General features: G+C 45.8%; 3 protein-coding genes and 1 long non-coding RNA gene across 4 annotated transcripts; 3 read left to right on the top strand and 1 right to left on the bottom strand.

The window, feature by feature from the left end:
• The first annotated feature begins 519 nt into the window (after window positions 1-519).
• Window positions 520-2,221, top strand: LOC105191993 (RAD51 recombinase homolog spn-A). Its single transcript, XM_011155842.3, has 3 exons — window positions 520-592; window positions 783-870; window positions 996-2,221. The coding sequence occupies exons 2-3, from the start codon at window positions 784-786 to the stop codon at window positions 1,929-1,931; spliced, it is 1,023 nt and encodes a 340-aa protein (XP_011154144.1). The 5' UTR covers window positions 520-592; window position 783; the 3' UTR covers window positions 1,932-2,221.
• A 196-nt stretch (window positions 2,222-2,417) lies between these two features.
• Window positions 2,418-5,554, top strand: LOC105191996 (uncharacterized). Its single transcript, XM_025307467.1, has 3 exons — window positions 2,418-3,052; window positions 3,298-3,432; window positions 3,599-5,554. Exons 1-3 carry the CDS (start codon window positions 2,855-2,857, stop codon window positions 4,463-4,465), a joined length of 1,200 nt encoding a protein of 399 aa, XP_025163252.1. The 5' UTR covers window positions 2,418-2,854; the 3' UTR covers window positions 4,466-5,554.
• RhoGAP15B (RhoGAP_ARAP and RA_ARAPs domain-containing protein RhoGAP15B) lies at window positions 5,042-16,857 on the bottom strand. The gene is made up of 13 exons (XM_011155843.3): window positions 16,680-16,857; window positions 13,921-14,741; window positions 12,227-13,338; window positions 11,592-11,750; window positions 10,508-10,697; window positions 9,523-9,655; window positions 8,599-8,838; window positions 8,149-8,361; window positions 7,128-7,549; window positions 6,183-6,422; window positions 5,585-5,787; window positions 5,426-5,467; window positions 5,042-5,230 (listed from the first exon to the last, which is right to left on the bottom strand). Exons 2-13 carry the CDS (start codon window positions 14,626-14,628, stop codon window positions 5,092-5,094), a joined length of 3,801 nt encoding a protein of 1,266 aa, XP_011154145.1. The 5' UTR covers window positions 14,629-14,741; window positions 16,680-16,857; the 3' UTR covers window positions 5,042-5,091.
• LOC105191994 (uncharacterized) lies at window positions 15,223-17,539 on the top strand. The gene is made up of 3 exons (XR_003114309.1): window positions 15,223-15,557; window positions 16,837-16,949; window positions 17,222-17,539. It is a non-coding gene; the product is annotated as an uncharacterized LOC105191994 (long non-coding RNA).
• Window positions 17,540-18,380: the final 841 nt, after the last annotated feature.

Raw genomic sequence — 18,380 nt, 5'->3', positions numbered from 1 at the left:
GGCACACGAAAGAACGTAACCTATAATTTAGCCGCTATAAATTCGTTCTTCGTCATCGTCGTCGTCGTTCTTCATCGTCGTCGTCGTCATCGTTCTTCGTCGTCGTCATCGTGTCGTCGTTCTTCGTCGTCTTCGTCCTCGTCGTCGTCGTCGTCTTCGTCTTTGTCTTCATCGTTTTCGTCGCTTCGTCCTGTCCATATCTGTTACCATCCATGCTTATTTCGAGTTATGTTTTATATTCCGGCCACGATTCCTAAGAGGGCACTAATGCACAGCGAGATTTCTCTGGTACGCTAAATTTCGTAAGACCAACAGTCTATGGGTTTGTTTTCTATTACTGAACTAGCTGCACTAACTTGCACTTATTCTTTTCTTCTCTCCCTTTCACTAACACCTAGATGTATATCTATTTCTTTTTATGTTCCCTGAGTGTACACTGAGAGTTCAGCGATAAAAAACAGACCTTTTATAGTATCTCATCGGTGGTATTACCTCGTCGGTAGTGTAGCTAAAGCAGTCGGTATTATTATCGCTTTTCAATTACCTTCGGGCCCTTTGGAGTCTCCTTGGCTGATACGAAAATTTACATAGGGTAATCTTTATTTTACCTCGTCGGTTTATTTTACCTAGTTGGTGCTAGTGCACACTTTCTCAAATATATCGGAAGTAACGTGCATGTGCCGCAGTGGCACGTGATGTTTTGGCGCAAAAGTTTGTTCGAGTTTAAAGCATAAACATTTTAACCCTAAAGTAATCGAACGACACGTGATTTTGTTGTCCAGGATGGAAGCAACCGCGACAACAGCGAGTTTGAATGTGGATGACGATTTAGATATTTGTACTTCGGCGAAATTGGTCAAAACTTTGGAGGTGAGTCCAATAGAATAGATTTAATGCTGTGATATCACGCATATATGATATTTTTGTGTTGTTGCATGCATGAACATGACCGTCATGTTTGATTCCTGCTTCTCCCACCGTTTGTTATTACACAGAGAAATGGTATCACTGCGGGAGACATCAAAAAGCTGCAGGAAGCTGGCTTCTACACTGTGGAATCAGTGGCTTATGCACCTAAAAAACATCTCGTAACAATTAAAGGCATCAGTGAGGCCAAGGCAGATAAATTACTGCAGGAAGCCTCGAAGCTGGTCAACATGGGTTTCAGGAGTGCTACAGAGATACATCAGATACGTGCTAATATCGTTTATATCACTACAGGATCAAAAGAATTGGATAATTTGTTAGGGGGAGGGATAGAGACAGGGTCCATTACTGAGCTTTTTGGAGAATTCAGATCAGGAAAGTCTCAATTATGTCACACCCTAGCTGTCAATTGTCAATTACCAATCAGCATGGGTGGAGCTGAAGGAAGATGTTTGTATATAGACACAGAGAATGGTTTTAGACCAGAGAGATTAACAGCTGTGGCTGAAAGATACAAGATCAGTGGAGACTCGGTTCTTGACAATGTCGCCTGTGCTAGAGCATTCAACACCGATCATCAGACTCAGTTAGTGGTACAAGCCAGTGCCATGATGACTGAGGCTAGATATGCCTTGTTGATCATCGATAGTGCAACCAGTCTGTACAGAACCGATTACTGTGGCAGAGGTGAGTTAAGCGAAAGACAACAGCATCTGGCGCGCTTCCTCAGGATGTTACTGCGAATAGCAGATGAGCACGGGATTGCTGTTGTTATAACAAACCAAGTGGTTGCTCAAGTTGATGGTGCTGCTAGTATGTTTGGCGGTGACCAGAAGAAACCAATTGGCGGCCACATATTGGCACATTCAAGTACGACAAGATTGTATTTGCGTAAAGGCAGAGGAGAAACTAGAATATGTAAGATATATGATTCTCCTTGTCTGCCAGAGAACGAAGCAACATTTGCTATATACTCGGATGGTGTCAGTGATGTAAAAGAATAGACTTGTTACACATGTTAAGCGCAATATTACTACAGATTATAAGTTATTTTCATACATACATTAATACGCATACATTATCATTTATTTTGTTACTATTAATAAAAGCTCCCATCTTGTGAGGAGTCTATAAATCAATGTAATTTAACATAACCATGAAAAGAAGAGAATAAGTATATATTTTTCTTAGAATATTTTGTATAACATTGTAAAGGCAAAGATTTAATACAAATTTCATGTGCACATGAATTTGGTTTTGTCAAGCCACTTTTGTGTCATTATATTTGATGTTATTTGCAAATATTTGGTGACTAAAATGCTAGTCTCTAATTATTATACAATTATAAATTGTTATAAACAATTATAATAATTAGTTTAAAATGCATCGTTGCTTTTTTTCTAGCGATAGGTTTCTTAGTGATTATGCTATATTTTTCTAATATTAATTTTCAGTTTTTTTTTCCTTTTTTTTTCTTTTAACTGAATATAATGAGTATTGAATATTTGTCTTTTTCTGTAGTTCAAGTAAAACTTTTATTGAATTTCACTAAAGTATAATAAGCTTCTTTCTAAAGTAGCTTGGTAGTAGGTTTTATTTCTGTTGGATAGAGATGATCAGATACTCTAGGTGCACGTTACAACAGGATAGCTGCACTATATTGCGCGTCGTTACGCATGCGTATTACTGTTGTCGATTGTTAGTCCACAGTCGACTGTTCGTCAGAATGTTTTGAGTACATCAACAATTGCTCCGCGTTTGCATGTGTGATATACGTAAAGCTTCATTGATTATTCGGTTTTGGGCGATTTCGATTTGCACAATTTTGTATGGAAAAGACGAAATACTGAGAGAAAATCATCTAATACAAACAGAATCTGAATTCGGTATATCTTAACCGTCGAGAGTGAGTTACTAATTTGCCGGAATGAGAAGGTATACGTGGCCTGAGAAAAAGTTATTAGAATTAATCAAATACTACGAAGCAAATCCATTGTTATGGAATGTTAAGCATTTAGAATATGGGAATAAAAACGCAAAGGCAAGAGTAATCGATACTATCGCAACAATTATGAACATCACGCCAAAGGAGGTTAATAGAAAAATACGAAGTTTGAGAAGCCGGGTGAGCAAATGATAATCGAAAATTTTTAATAAAATAGCTTTATGAAGTGTTTAGTTACTAATATGCTACTTTAAATTTACCTTATATATGTGTATGTATGTATATGTTGAATGTGTGTTGTGTGTGTGTGTGTGTGTGTGTATGTGTGTGCATACGTGTATGTTTCATAAATTTCTGTATTCAAATATAAATATTCTTTGCTGTGTATAAAATATATATATTTCTTTCCTTGTTGCTTATTTCAGATGCAACTAGAAGTAGTAAGAGGAAAAAACACAGAAAGGTTCAAAAACTCTGAAATGCCTATCAGTAAATGGCGCTATTTTCCAGTAATGAAATTTTTATTACCTGTGATATATAGAAATGGACGGAAGTATAAAGTAAGTTATATAACACAATGTATATATGTATATGTGTGTACAATATGCATATATATGTACATATATATTTATACATATATAATACAATTTAATGCCGAGAAAAATAAATTAATATACTTTTATTAGTATAGATAAATTATTGTATTGAGATTATTATTTTATATAGAAAATAGCTGAGAAGGAATCACAGAAAGATTTAAATAATGATGGGAAATCAAGGTATTCACTGAGACTTTTATCCAAAGGATTAGATAAGCAAAAGAATACAATTGAATGTATAAAATTGGATGAGACAGAAGAAACACAAGAGAAATTTTCTGCACAATTCTTAAATGGTACCTACAGTGAAGAGACAAAGCATTTATTGCAAATTCGACCAAAAGCTGAGGATGAAGAAAAGAATATTATTGGAGAATATATGGAATTTAATGAGAGAGGAGCAAAACGCAGGAAGATTTCTGATAAATTTTCCAATATTTATGAAGAATCAAAGCAATCATCACAATTTTTACCAGAAGAGGAGAGGAATACATTTGAGTTCATAGAATATGATGAGATAGAAGATAGACATGAGAAGATTCCTATTAAATTTTTAAATGGGACTTGCAACGAGGAGCCGAAGCATTCATTGCGATGTTTACCAAAAATACCGAATGAAGAAAGGAATACAATCGAATACGTGGAAATCGATGGGATAGAAGAAAGATGTGAGAAAATAATTCCTACTAAATATGTAAATATCAACTGTGATGAGGAATCGAGACATTCATCGCGGTTTTTACCGAAAATACAGGATGAAGATGATCGCTTCGGCGAGTATGTGGCATTAGAATTACGTAGTTTACGCTCCGAAGCAAGTAAGAGAAGATTGAAAAGTGAGATTAGGAGAGCGATATGTCATATTGCTGATTTAGATGACGCGGATATTTTTATGCCCAATGCCGCGGTTGATCCTTTATCCCTGTATTCACAGTCTTTTCCAAATTATTCGCAGATGTGTGAGATATCTAATATTAGGTCCGAAATTGCATAAATAATGCAAAAAAAAATAAGTAAGTAAATAAAAAAAAGTAATAAGTAAGTAAATAAATAAGAGTTCGGGATAGTGTATCTTATGGATAAATGTATTTTAATGTAATTTTTATGCAGCGACGATTAGCTTAGTTTATATAATATCTAGATCTTTTTACAAATAGGCATGTTTAAAATATTATAAAAAACAAATTGATTTACGTTATTGAATACGTATGGTATCCATTCTGTGAGTACTATGTTCAAAATAGATTTATTATAAAACATCGTGTACACATATATCGCTCTCTTAATATTTCATTAATCTTATTTTTCTATAAATGGCGTGTTACATGATTGTTATTTGACAACGATAGTAGTCAACTTTAACGGTGTCGTCAATGTGCAAATATAAATCGATTAAGCACTATGTTGTATAAACGCTTTCAAAAGCGAGATCACTTCCCTAGGATAGCGCACATATAAAGAAACTATAAAATATTAAATTAATCAGTTTTATCAAAAGTCGGCTGGAATACTGTATGTACACGTTCGCGTATTCATTCGAAATCTTAGGATTTTCGCGGTAAAAATTATCACCTGATCACTTTGAAAACACTAAGTGACTTGTAATAACAGAATAATCAGTCATGGATCCATGAGGTTCACCGCGGATGGACGAAGATTCATTTGATATTCGCCAAAGAGCATGGCTGCCAACCACCTGTATTGCTCGTCCTTAGATGTGCCCGCCAAAGTGTTGCCGAAATACGGGCTGTCCTTGCATCTAAAAGAAAATGAGGGAACTTTCCAATCTTTGTCTATCCTGTAACGAGTATCTTCCAGAAATATTAAAGTGAACAATCGGATCGTAATAAAATTACACAATAACTAGTAAATTCTAAAGCGTTACGAAATTTTATAACGGTCTGAAGAATTCTCTTATAATCATCGACAGATGCTGTACTTGCATGATGCTTACCTAGTCGGTTTCTTGTTCTTCATTATGAAGGTGATGGACCAGCTGTGTGTAAAAAAGATGAAGATAATATATACGGCAATGAGTATGTTAACTTTTTCGTAACAAATATATACTACATCTCTGTATGTACATCATCAATTTATTTTACACTATACTTACCCCATCTGTGGATTGCGCTTCGGTTCATGTCCCAAGTACCAAATGATATCCTCTATCTTCCATTCGTGCAGCTTCACCGAGCACACTTTGTCCTTGTAGCAACACAACTTCGCCTGACTGAACTCGAAGAGGTATGTCTTCAAGTTCTTTGTCCGGGTATCAGCGAACTTGAGTTCCCCTGAGATCGTCATAGGCGGCTTCACCTATTAAGGATCAAGAAAAGAAGCCAAGATAGAGAGGAGATAGAGAGTGGGAGGAAGAGAGAGAGAGAGAGAGAGCGACAGAGATAAAAGAAGCACAATTAACTTCAATTGAACTGTATCCTGTTTTCGTGGAACGCATCTTTCTACCCGCTTTACTCGCAACCCGATCCGCGCGCGCAAAAGCGTACAAGAGCTCGCGCTCGCGTACAACCTTGAACTCACGATGTGTTGGATATTATAAATTCAGATCGTGGGAACTGCAGCATTGCGCGTGCGGAGGAAATCGTGCTTGTTTCTCGCGGCGAACGACAAATTGCCGACGCACGATACATAACTAATAAATAACGCGGCTCGGTCTCACACGCTTCTCTCTTTTGTTGCATCGCAGCACGCACCAGCAGCACGATGTCCTTATACAACCGGTCCTTCTTGAGGATCAGAACGTTGTCCTTCCTGTCATCCGACTCCCAGTATCCCCACCTCGCCACTGTCTCTAGGACGCGCTCGTTGTGATGCAATGGCCGCTCTAGCGCGCCGGACAGCGTGCACTCCTCCAGGCACAATTCATGAGCTGGTAAGTTGGCTTTCTCGGCAAGTTCCCGGCATACGTCGAAAGCGGTCTTCTGAGGTCCGATCTAATTGCGGAATTGATTGTTTCGGTTAAGAGATCGCGTCGCATATCGTAGGAAATACTTCCTGCTATGAGTAATATATGAGATAATGTTTGTAAATAAACGACGAATAATATCAACAAATACAGTCACTGATGATCTCTTTTGCTTTGCCTTTTCTCTACAATGTTCGGGGAATGTATGACACAAAATTATTCATTATATTGGAGGAAAAAACGAGTTTTTTTTTTATCGAGATGATCCGAGAGTACCAAATGAATCTCAAAAAGTAAAATTAGCAATATATCGGCAGATCGGCATCGAGCTTGCATTCGATCAGAATACCGCAGCAGATGGCCATCTCTGTCTGTATCGAGACCGGATTTTGTTAACAGAACTGTTAATCTGCCGATATAACTTGGCAGTTGATTGACGGCGGAGACCGAACGGGATCTGCGATATGTTTCATATGAATGCATTCGAATATTTCTGGAATAACAGATCCTGCTCGGTCTTCGTCATCAATTTACCACCCTATTATCCTGTTCTCATCTCCTGTTACTCTTATAGATCCTGCTGCATTCTTCTGCCAGAATTTTTACCCGACTTGCTGCGCGAGATCTGTCTTCGCAAGAGTTTGCAGAATCCGCGAATAGACGGCAGGTAAAAGCTGAAATCGTCTAAACGATTCAAGTAGAGGAAAGAGGCGTCCGAGGTGAGGAGTCTTACAGTGACGTTCACGCATTTTTCATTCGGCGACAAGATATGTATCCAGATCTTCAGATCCCCCGATGGCGCGGCTCGCGGGCCGTTGTTGGACACGTGGTGCTTCTCAAGAACTTCCAACATCTTCGCCTCTTTGGCCAACTCGGCCGACGACAGCTGATAGAGCTTCGGGTACAGCCTGATGAGGTCGCCGACCACCTTGGTCTCGGCGCGGTTCCACTCCTCGGCGCTGTTCTCGCCCGCGTGCATCAACGTGGGACCCCATACCGCGGACAGGTTCTCCACGGTCATGAGGTTCCTGGCGCTTTGCTGACTGAGGCCGTGCAGGTGCGCCAGGATCCGCCTCAGCGTCGCCGACGTCACGGGATTCAGGACGGACAACAATTTTCGGTAAGTCGCCACTCGGTTCTCCTCGCTGGTTGATTCTACACAGAGGAGGGGATCAGTAAGGGAGGATTAACGTTTGTCAGGCTGAGAAGCGACGCGTCACTTGTAATGTCGTTACCGTTACTTTTATTAGTAACATTTTTCTTATTAATAACAATGACGATAATGTTATTATTTTTCATGGAGAATAGGATCGTTACTTTGCATTGTAGAACATGAAATAGGAGGCGACAAATTTCAAAAGAGAGGTTCCTAAGAGATATATTTAAAACTTGGTGAGGAAAGCAACGGGAGTAGTAACGAGACTCGTTACTTCTTCTTGCCTAAAAATAACGGTAACGAGTTACTCTCCCAGGTAACGGCGATGGTAACTGTAAGGTCCGCTCTACAATACTTTGACCTCCGAAGTGTGACTTAATTTCTGACAAAAGGCATTCCCCACGCTTCCAACCGCCGTAGACTCTAAGCTTCAAGCGTTATCACGACTTTTGGCAGCGCGGAGAACGCCTTTCACCAAGAATCACATTGCGGCTCCGAGCGAAAGGTGAGTTACTTTTCAAGAGTCCAACTCTAATGCCCATTGCCTTCTCTTCTCAGCCCAGACCCGCTGTAAGACAGACGGTGAATCCCGCCGTACCTGCGGCGAGACAGAGCCGATCGTGGATATTAGCCGGAAACAACGGATCCGGCAAATCGCGCAGGAATCTCCGCAGCACCGTGGCAACATCGTGCTCCGTGTAGGAATTCCGCGTGATCTGCGTGGCCCACGCGTCCTTCCTGAAAGCCTCCAGCAGCTTCACCACGGCACTGCTCGATCCGCTGCGCCGATAAATGCCCTCTGACATCATGCCTGGAAGATAAGGAGGTTTTGCGAGATGCATTTCATAGAGTTACGATCGTATGACGTCGTGCGTGTCAAGGGAACTCGCGCGATTAATTATCGCGCGGCATATTTCTGCGCGACGACGACGCGACGGCGGCTCGAGTTGCCGCCTCATCGAGTTGCAACGCATCTTGTCGCGCGTACGCGCAGCACGATTTCCGCGGAGAACTCTTCCGAGTCCTCGGATGATTCATCATCGATTACCGTGCGCATAGATGAAGTTGACGCATTTGTCCAGGATGACCGGCACGTTGTCCTGCGTGATCTGCTGCTGCTCCAAGGCGGGCCCGCAATTCGTGGCGGCCTGGTAAAGCGCATGCCGCCAAGCCGATGCCTCGCGCGCCGCCGGCGTGGCGATGTGCAGAGCGCCGCTGCCTCCTGCGTCGACGACTACCACGGGAACGAATCCGCATCCGTTGATCGGTCCTTCCTGGTCCCGCAGCACTGCCGTCAAACGTCGAATGAGTCAGTCGCGAGTGAGCGGTAGCTCATTGTCCCGTTCGGTGTAATTACGAATGTAATTAGGTGGGACGTGCGAAGGACCGCGATTGAACTCGTAACGGCGGTGTCTTCGACTTCTCCGACAAAATCGCTCCTCGTGGAAGACACGTCCGCCGCGTGAGTAAGACGGCGCGGGAGCCTTCAATTGAACGACTCGCGGCGGTTCGGACTGAGTCATCGATAAGACGATAATTCGACTTGTATCATATATAAATAGACCGTGTTTTTGTTATCGGTTTACGACGCTTACTGGGTCACGATAGTCTCGCAAACTGATATCGTGTTTTGTCATGTTTTTTTTTTTTTTTCTTTAAATATTTCAGATAGTGTGAATATTTAAATGACCGCTTAGAGCTTTCCAATAAGTGTCTTGCTTGTTTGAGACGCGTCTCTTCGATGTCGCTTATACATTTGTGTTATCTGGGCACGAAAGTGCAAGAAACAGCCATATTTTGATGTTTAACGTTGACAATCCGTTGCGTTTCGTTCAAAGGCTCTGAGATGTACCATCGAAAAGATATGATTTTTATCTTTTATAGGACTCTCGTGGGCTCTTAAAATGACATCGTTTTGATCACGAAATTTCGCACAACTCGCCAAAATATATCTACCAGTCGCAACACTCACCGATGCAACGGGCTTTCCGTAGATCTACTTGCTCGAAGTTCACGGCGAACGTAGGATCGGAGGATTTTGTGTAGATCAGAGTCCTTTGTTGCAGCAGTAGCCAAGCCGCGAACCACGTGCCTGTTACACCTTCCTGGAAAAATGTAGCAGGTATATAATAAACAGCAGGTATAAAAGGCTGTATTCCAATCCAAGGAGGAAAAATGATTGGTCGAGTTAACGCGACAGTGAGCGAATCACGCGCGGTTTGATCGGAGGAAGTGAAAGAACTCCAAGAAGCAGAAGATCTGTCTCCCTCATTGTCACACCGACTCGACCAATGTTTTTTCCCCGTGCAGAAGTCTGAATTTTGTCAAGGATGAATAGAGGGGCCGTTGTCATCGGTAGCAACGAAAAACCGGGGAATATTCAGAACGTCCTCGAAATTGCGGCAGAGGAATTTGCATGTCAGCGTATATGAGCTTCCGCTCACGCAAACGCGGACAGTTCGTAACGGGCGATTAGGATTCGCGAAAGATCAAACGAGATATGCTTTAACACATTGACTGCCACGCGTTACGTAAGTGTAATGCATTAACATCACATTCCCAGAGATGCTGGTACTACACAGGATGATCCTGTAGCTGCTGAAGAGCAACATTGCTCAGCAACACTGGCAAACATGTCTTCTCAACGGAATTAATTATATAAGAAAGAACAAAAACGAAATTCAATTCGACGTGGCAGTCAATTGTATTAACGGAGCCAGCGCGAACAAGCGATAGAAAATTCTAACGTACCTTGGAGGATGATCGGGGCAAGCTTGCACAAATACGTTGTAACAGATTAATATGAGATTCCAACGTGAGGAATGATCAGTTTCACACGAGAATTCGCCAAAACGTCGCATGTTACCTTTACCGTTACGCTAATTTGTCCCTCCTTCGATTCTACATGTTGATATTGTAGGCAACTTGTACTCAGACAGCATCGCGGTTTTGCATACCTTCAGGTAAGCCCAACCTGCCTTGGTGAGTTCGGCGGTGTACCTCGTGGGGAAGACCGGCGTGGTGGCCTCGAGAATTCTCTGGGCCCAGATTCGCCTCTCGGAGACGCCTTTTGCGTAGAAAATGTGCACGCTCGGTCTGCCCTCGCCGCTAATCGCTATGCAATGCACCGTCTCGCCGTCCACGGTCCTGCACATTCCGAAATTACCTTCATCAAGTAATCGCGACGGGCCGGCAAGCGGCTCGCTTATATGCGCCGGCCGGATTACCAGCTGCGTGATGAATCAAAGGGGAGTAAAGGTATGGAGTGTTAAATACGGACTAAACGCGCGCGCGGCGTCGACATCGGCGGTGAGGTGTGCGAGGCGGGGAAGAAAGCCACGACGTTGCGTTAACGCGAATCTGTGAACTTAGGAATTTTCATAGGATGTTCCGTTTCTTAGAAGAAAAAGGAAAGAGAATACATCAGCGGAGCGCGAGACTCCGAAGAGTCATACGAGGAATAATTTATCACTGCGGCGCGACCAAGGTCAGGTCGTTACGCTCGAGATGCGATCTTCTCCCGTGAGATCCTTTTCTTCTCGCTCAACAAAGAGGACCTTGAGACAGTCTTTTGAAGAGAGAGGGCGAGAAAGAGAGAGAGAGAGGAGAGAGAGAGAGAAAGAGAGGAGGAGGAGGAGAAGGAGGAGAGAGAGAGAGAGCGCGGAAAACGGAAAGGAGGAGAGAGTGAGGCAGAAACGTGTGCCAGGGGCCGTTGCCGTTGATACTTTGAGTGTAAATTTATTTACCGAGTAAATGAGTCACAGGTTATACTACTCGGACACAATCAGCTGTCGAATCCAAGTGGCGATTAGCCGATCCGCAGCCGCGAGCAAAGGCGGGGAACATTTGGCACAACCTGCGCGTTAAGTTATTCTGTGCTCTCTGTCAGTAGGTTCAACGTACTGAATAAAACATCAGCGGGGACGAACCGATTCTCCGAGTCGCGAGGAGACGTCGAAATCTGTCGACTCGCGAGAGAACAGCGTCATAATGCGGCGTGCGCCGTGTTTATAAAGTTCCAGAGTGGAATAACAGACTCACTTGACGTCCTGCAGCAGATGAATACTATGCACTGTCTCCAGCTCCACGCTCTCCTTCAGCGTAGACATGCTCTTGTCCGTGTAGAAGGATAATTTCTGGTCGATCAGCACCGCCGCTCGCACCACAAGGTCCTTGGCCCTCTCGATGCCCACACCGGATCTGTACGCGGAATATCGATAATTAGTGCGTTGCTTCATGTCAGTCTATTCGATTGGTTCCAAGAGCCAATTATAAGAGGCAGAGCGTGATATGTTGATTACAATTCTAAACGAAAATATTAAAGACTGCTAAGAGCCAGCGTCCTCTTCTTATTTTGTGTACGACGAATTTTCGGTCTCACATATTTGGAGCCTCTTCAGGGATAAATAACAAGCCTAAACGTAAACACTGTGTTGTTCCGAATGCGGATAGATTATCATACGCGACGATTATTTTATACGTAACATTTTTATTTATCGTTGAAAAAATTTGACGAACGCGGTTTGGCCCAAACTATCGGTTTGAACTCGCTTGGATATCTCGAGAGCCTTTTCATTTTGTCGAAAATTCCAAATTTCTCGTGGCTCAAATGCACAGCTCTTTCTAAAGGCCTAAAATCTCGCATCTCTTGTTCTCGTGCAGGGTCTGCCTCTTACCTATACACCATTCCTCGGTGTGTGACCTGATTGTGCGGAACGTTGATCTTTGGCCTCTCCATTCGTGGCGACCTCGGAGCTGACTCACTGATATGTTCACGAGTCCTGGACAAGAATTTACTGCCGGTCTTCACGAAACTGATCACATTGGGTTTGATAGCGTGCACCGTCGACTCCTGGCGCAGTTTCCTGAGTTTCTGTATCATGCCGACCCTACGGTGATCCTCGGCGACCCTGGAGCCGGACGACGAGCTGGTAACGTTCCCCTCGACGTTGTTGGCAGGTGTCGTCGTTGCCGACGCCATCGTCGTCGCGCTCACAGCCGGTTTGGGGGACGTCAGGGACGGATTATCCGCGGGATTCTTCAGGGTAGGCTTTCTGGGAGGCACCGCAGGCTGCTTCTTCGTCACCAAGTGCGCCAACTTTGGCAAGAGAGGCGGGTTCTTGCCGGAGATGACCTTGTCGGGTTGCTCCACACCTTCCACCTCGTCGTACTCGTTTTTAGGAAGAGAGTCGAACCTCTTGGGCGGCTCCGGAGGGGTCGAACTGATGCCGGGATGCGCCAGCTCCTCGTCCTCGTGCTCTTCCTCGATGTCGATGCCCTCGCGAAGCTCCATGGTGCTGCTCGCTCTACTGGGCGAGTCGTTGGTAGCCAAGAGTGCCTCCAACAGCATCAGGTCGTTGTTCTCGTAATTGCTGTAGACATTCTCGTCGGCGGTTCTCGCGAACGGATCAAACTCGAAGAGTAGGGACTTGCTGCTCTGTTGCCTGGTATCCGAGGGACTAATTACAGACGTTTGCCAGCTGTCGATCTTCGGCGGCGGCAAGTTCTCGTAGAGGGAATTCTGGATGGAAGCCTGGCTTTCGTTGGATGCGTAAGAAGTCCGGTCTATCGTCGACACTTTCTCGCAGGACTTCTCCACGCTCTCCTCTTCCACCCTGGACACCTTATCGACCTCGTCGATGGTCTCGGGCTTCGCGCTAGGCGTGGCGTCATAGAAAGTCCAAGAATCCGAACGCGATAGCCTCTTGGACGTCTCGGACTTGTTGTCTTGCGACAGACTAACGTTGACGTCGGACAAGTTTAAGCTTTGGTCGGAATCGTCGCTATCCTGATTGAGGAGGAAGGATGCGGGTAAGATAAAGAAATAATGAATGCCAATGTCGACAGAGAGAAGCATAAATGAGATAACTGAAACTTGGCAGAAGGGCTATTCACACCGAGACAAGCGGCTCTCGCGCGTTATTAGCGATCTCAAATGCATACATACATGGCTGAATATAAAAATTGCAAAGATAAGCAAATTGTTGGAGACCGGACGAAAATTCGCTGACGAGAAACGACGCTTCTCTTACTGCGATCGACAATATTCATCCGGACAAGCAGCAGCATTAAAACTCGTTCGGGACAATTGGGAGCAATTGACCTGGAAGTAAAGACCTCCCTATAAAAATCTTCTCGTTCCTGCAACCGACTTTTCGTCCCGTCCCCGACTGAGAGGAAATTCAGTTGCACCAGTGGAGCAGTTTCTCCCGATATATTAAACGCAGAACTTGATATTTGCAGCGCAACGCTGGGAGCATGAGATAAAGACGCTTCTGCTCGAGCGACATCAAGAAAAACCGCGGTGACGACTACACGACTCACGGGCTGATCGCGCGAGGAGAGAGCGAGCCGCGTTCGATCGTCTTACCTGACTGCGCGCCAAGCTGAGGAGGTTGAACGACTCCGGGAAGTCGCGCTCGACTTTGTCGGACACCGTCGAGCTGAGAGTGTCGTATCGGCCGCTGCTGCCTGATATGACTGACTGCAGCTCGTCGTAGATAGACTCGTCCGGAAGCGGGGGTGGTGGATAAACCGGGGGCGGCGGACTGTGCCTGGCGCAGGACAGGTCCTCCTCGTTCTTCACGCTCCTGAGGTTGCCGCTAAGCGGGCTGTAGAACGAGATGCTGCTGAAGATGTCGTTGGTTGGCATAGACACGCATCTGTCTTCCTCGATCGGGTCCTTGAGCTTCTTCGCGCAGGCCTGGCTGACGTCGTCCTGGTTCAAGGACGACAACCGCCGGGTCAGCAGGTTCTTCACCGACTTTTCCAGCCGGATGCTGGCGTTCCGTGTGCTGGAGATCATGGCGCGTCCCTTTACCGTCATCTTCTCCGAGATCTCGTCCTTCAGCTGGCGCGAGCTCGTGCTGAGGCTGCGGAAGAACTCGTGGTTGCCGCCGCGTTGGCTGTCGTTGATGCCGATCGACCGCAAGTCATCGCTCTTCTCTGACTGACTGGACTCACTCGTGGGACTGCTGGATCGTGCTGGTGGCAAGGTCGGTGGAATTCTCCGGGGCGCCGGTATCGGTCTGTTATCGGCTACGAGCGAGCGTGGCTTTGGTATCGGCTTCGTCGCCATCGTGGGCCAGCGTTCTTCCTCGACCTCACGTCCCTCGCGCAAGAGAGCGAGAGAGAGAGAGAGAGAGACAGAGAAAATGTCTGTCGCTACTCTCTGATATCAAGTCATTGATCCTGAAACGTACGAGAGAGTTCCTCTAGTTTCTTCGCTGCGTCGAGCGCGGTGAACTGTCCGGCCCAGAAATTTCTAACGATCGGCCTATCGAGAACGTCGTTTTCTTTTCCGATGCATCCTTGATTAGCGGGATAATGTGCACACAGCGGTCGCGAGGGAGCGGAGCGTTACACTTTGAGCCGCGTTCTCAAGCGAGAGCACCGTTATTTACCGAGCTGTTTGCTTGCAGGATTAATCAAATTGCTACTTCCCTGCTGGATGCGTGACGGACAACGAGCGGCGCAAACGGAAAGGAAATTATGAATTGTCGGCTAGGACCGCTTCGCGGACTGTGACTCATCGGTCCGAAAGCCGATACCGACGCCCATAGTTTCCGGCTTCTATTTCAACTGACCGGCGAGTGTATCACGTCTGTTGTCCCGTGTGTCTGCACTTCAATTGCATCTAACGTCGCCTTTCGGCCGTGTCTCTCGCCTTTGAAGTGAAAGCGTGCGTAAGTGAAGTCATGCAAAAATTAACGAATCCACCGAGCGCGCGCGTTAAATCATGCCTGAAATATCGAGGGGAGGGAGGGGGGAAGTGTTATTTACACTTTTCGCTTTCTTCACGTTGTGGATGTTTTCTCTCAAGGGGAGGAGGAAAGAGGAAATCTCTCAAGAAGCATTCAGCTGAGGAGGTTTCTTCATAGAACGAAGAAGCAGCGTGGTTGTAAACGCAGTTACTTCGAATCATGGATCACTATCGGCATTATCGAACACTGTTAACAGATCTATCAATCGGCCATCTGAAGCTTCCAGAAGAATGATTAATTTGTGGTGAGGAACGATAAACGTGACTCGTTATCTTCTGAAAGGTTGTAACATTCCCGAGATAAGAGAAGTTCATGAATATCGTGGAGCTGCTCGAGTGTAATGAGAAAGTCTAGCGTTCAAGCCACGGACGGAGGAGACTCGAGGCGGTGAAGCGAGCGGAAGCTGCGACGGCGGTTTAATGCTTCTCGAAATTTGGCATTGAACATCGGCGAGTCGAGCGTGCACTTTAGAATCGTCGTCGAACAAAATGCCAACTCGTTCGCCTGACGTGTGCTTTGCTTAATTGCTTCGCTGAAAATTATTGTTACATCGTGTAAGACGAAATGCATTCGAGTCGCACGAGTCGAACTCTTTGAAACGCGCGGTTCGTTATGTAACGCCTGGAAAGTATGGCATCGTTATAATTAATACCACATAATGCGGGTTTCACCATGCTGCTCGCAAACAAGTTACAGACGTTTCACGCGCTATGCCGTTAATTACTGTTATATCAGGAGAAACACCTGTAGACCTGCAGTCTCTTATCGTACTTTGTGTGCGCAAGAGACGTTTTTTTTTCAAAAAATATCGCGAGTCATTATTAAACCTGATATCGTTCGCACTAATACGACTGATCTGGAGAATTGATTCTTGTATAAAATAAATTTCAGAAAAAGCACGATGCTTTAATATTTCTATCTCGAATAACAGGACCAAGAGTAATTCTCTCGAGAAGCATTAAAGACCAATTATATAGCGATAATTATAGACTAATTAATCAAGACCAATTATATCACGATTAAAGCGCTCCAAATGCCGAAAGGACGTAACCCCGACGAATTATACTTTCGAAAAATATGAAAAATATTAATTTTTAAAATTTCACTTGATTTCCTCGCCAGACATTCACCGAGAGACGTGTCACTTATATCGACTGGAATACTTTCGTGAGCGACGAGAAAACGTGAGAATTCCGGGGTCACGAACTCTCGAGGTCGAGAGAAAGAGAGCGGGCTGACTGTTGAATTTCGTGAAACAATTAACAATTGCTCTCTCTCTTTCTTTCTCTCTCTAGGAATGGGAGTCACGTCGCCTGGAGACTACGAATCCGCTGTTCTCCGTCAGTGACGCGGGTCAGAGACCCACCTGGTCGTTGCCACTGTCACGGTACGGCTCTCCCTTCCCTCTCGGCCCTTCTTCCTCTCGATCCACTGCTCCCGTTTCCTGCCGGTGAATCCGACCTCGACGATCGCGGTATTTTGATTCCGATCGCAGAGAAAACTGATGCTTTTCCACTTTGCAGATCTCCTTCGGGGCTGGCTACTTGGCTATGCGGGTCAACGGGTCTATTTCTCAATCACTCGTCAACGTGCCCCGTCTACCCCGATGTAGGCCCGCCACTTCTTCCACTGTCACGTGAGTCATTATTATTCGCGCGCTCGTTCGCTCGCTCACTCACTTGTACACGTTATACGTGTTATCTGTAATATTTCATGTATTTACACGAGTGAATCATACAGTTCGCCCGAGGTGAGCCGAACTGTAGTCGTGGACGAGACTGTTAAGAAAAAAAGAAAATGCGAGTGTCCGGGCCTTCTGAGCTAAAAATAAGAGAAAGCGAGTAGGCAGAAGTGTTGGAGATTCGCCGAGATTCACTTCATTAATCCGCCGGTTTTTCGATCTTGCAGGAGAAGAGTAACGTTCACCGTTAGTCAAGGAGCACTGCGTTTCCGACTGCGGCAACGCGATTTCGAGCCAAGAAAAAGAGAGAGAGAGAGAGAGAGAAAGAAACAAGAGTTCACTACGTCGTCAGCAAGAGTCCCGGAACGAAAGCCCCAATATGTATCGTTCGTGAGCGTTAATAAGTTAAAGAGACACTTCACGCGAGCGGCACAAGCGGAGAAAGACGTGAGCGTGAGCGCTGACACATCGGCTTGCGCCTTTTACACACAGTTCCATACGCGCATACGAACACGCGCGCGCGCGCGCGCGCGTGCGCATACATACACACACGCGCACACACACAACACACACATACACACGCGCGCGCCAAAGCGAGCGTAGATTTACAGTTGGCCTGTGCGCGCGTCTCTCCTCCTTTCTCTTCGTAGAGCTGCGCGCTCACGGAGCACGTTTCTCGGATGCTGCGACGACTTGTCCGTGGCCCGTTCCGTGCCGGATTCTCGCGCGGAACGTTTCCACGGAGCACGCTCACGGCGTCGCGACGAGGCGAACACAAGAGTGGCGCGATGCGATAAGATAAAGGCGAGAACACGGACCGACGGGTGGTCGTCACACGCGGGCTGGCGCGTCAGCTCGACGGCGCGGCTCGTGCCTATGCACTGACGCGTTGTTGCGCTCGTCGCCCACACGTCGCCGTCGCCGTCGCTCTTCTCGCTGCTGGCGCGCCGAAGAGGGGGGAGCGGAGCTGAGGGGAGAAGGGACAGGCCAACGCCACCAATTGCAGCGACCGGCCGCCAGGCAGCCGCCGACGCTACTGCACGCGGCAGTGTTTTCGCGTTGTAGTCGCCGTTAGATGCGCGGTAAACAACATGCGGACGCAGCGTCGATCGCGAGCGTCGCAGACGTTGAAATTAAATCGCCTCAATGGCAACAGACGCACGGTGCGTCTCGAGCGCGGTAAGCCGAGATCGCGCGAATCAACACGTGGTCCTGCCAGGGGATATTTTAATGAAACCTTTATTAAGACTTTTATCAGTGCCACAGCCGAATAATGACTCTGGCTATACAAACAGGTAAACGTCTACCCGTTCCGAGGGTTCTCCAGATGCAGATGCAACGATGTGGCGTCGCGGTTGTGAGATATGCACGCCGGGGGGAACGGGC

This window comes from Harpegnathos saltator, unplaced genomic scaffold, assembly GCF_003227715.2.
Source record: "Harpegnathos saltator strain DR-91 unplaced genomic scaffold, Hsal_v8.6 scaffold87, whole genome shotgun sequence".
Classification (NCBI taxonomy): Eukaryota; Metazoa; Arthropoda; class Insecta; order Hymenoptera; family Formicidae; genus Harpegnathos; species Harpegnathos saltator.
The sequence above is the reverse complement of the archived record's forward strand: the minus strand, read 5'-3'. Positions and strand labels throughout refer to the sequence as shown.

Excerpts from the sequence above, each read along its gene's own strand:
- LOC105191993 (XM_011155842.3), top strand. The coding sequence starts at position 784 with ATGGAAGCAACCGCGACAACAGCGAGTTTGAATGTGGATGACGATTTA. Across the intron at positions 871-995 it reads AATTGGTCAAAACTTTGGAG|AGAAATGGTATCACTGCGGG; the intron begins GTGAGTCCAATA and ends GTTATTACACAG.
- LOC105191996 (XM_025307467.1), top strand. The coding sequence starts at position 2,855 with ATGAGAAGGTATACGTGGCCTGAGAAAAAGTTATTAGAATTAATCAAA. Across the intron at positions 3,053-3,297 it reads TACGAAGTTTGAGAAGCCGG|ATGCAACTAGAAGTAGTAAG; the intron begins GTGAGCAAATGA and ends TGCTTATTTCAG. Across the intron at positions 3,433-3,598 it reads GAAATGGACGGAAGTATAAA|AAAATAGCTGAGAAGGAATC; the intron begins GTAAGTTATATA and ends TATTTTATATAG.
- RhoGAP15B (XM_011155843.3), bottom strand. The coding sequence starts at position 14,628 with ATGGCGACGAAGCCGATACCAAAGCCACGCTCGCTCGTAGCCGATAAC. Across the intron at positions 10,698-11,591 it reads CATCTGCTGCAGGACGTCAA|GACCGTGGACGGCGAGACGG; the intron begins GTGAGTCTGTTA and ends CGGAATGTGCAG. Across the intron at positions 5,788-6,182 it reads ATAAGGACATCGTGCTGCTG|GTGAAGCCGCCTATGACGAT; the intron begins GTGCGTGCTGCG and ends GATCCTTAATAG.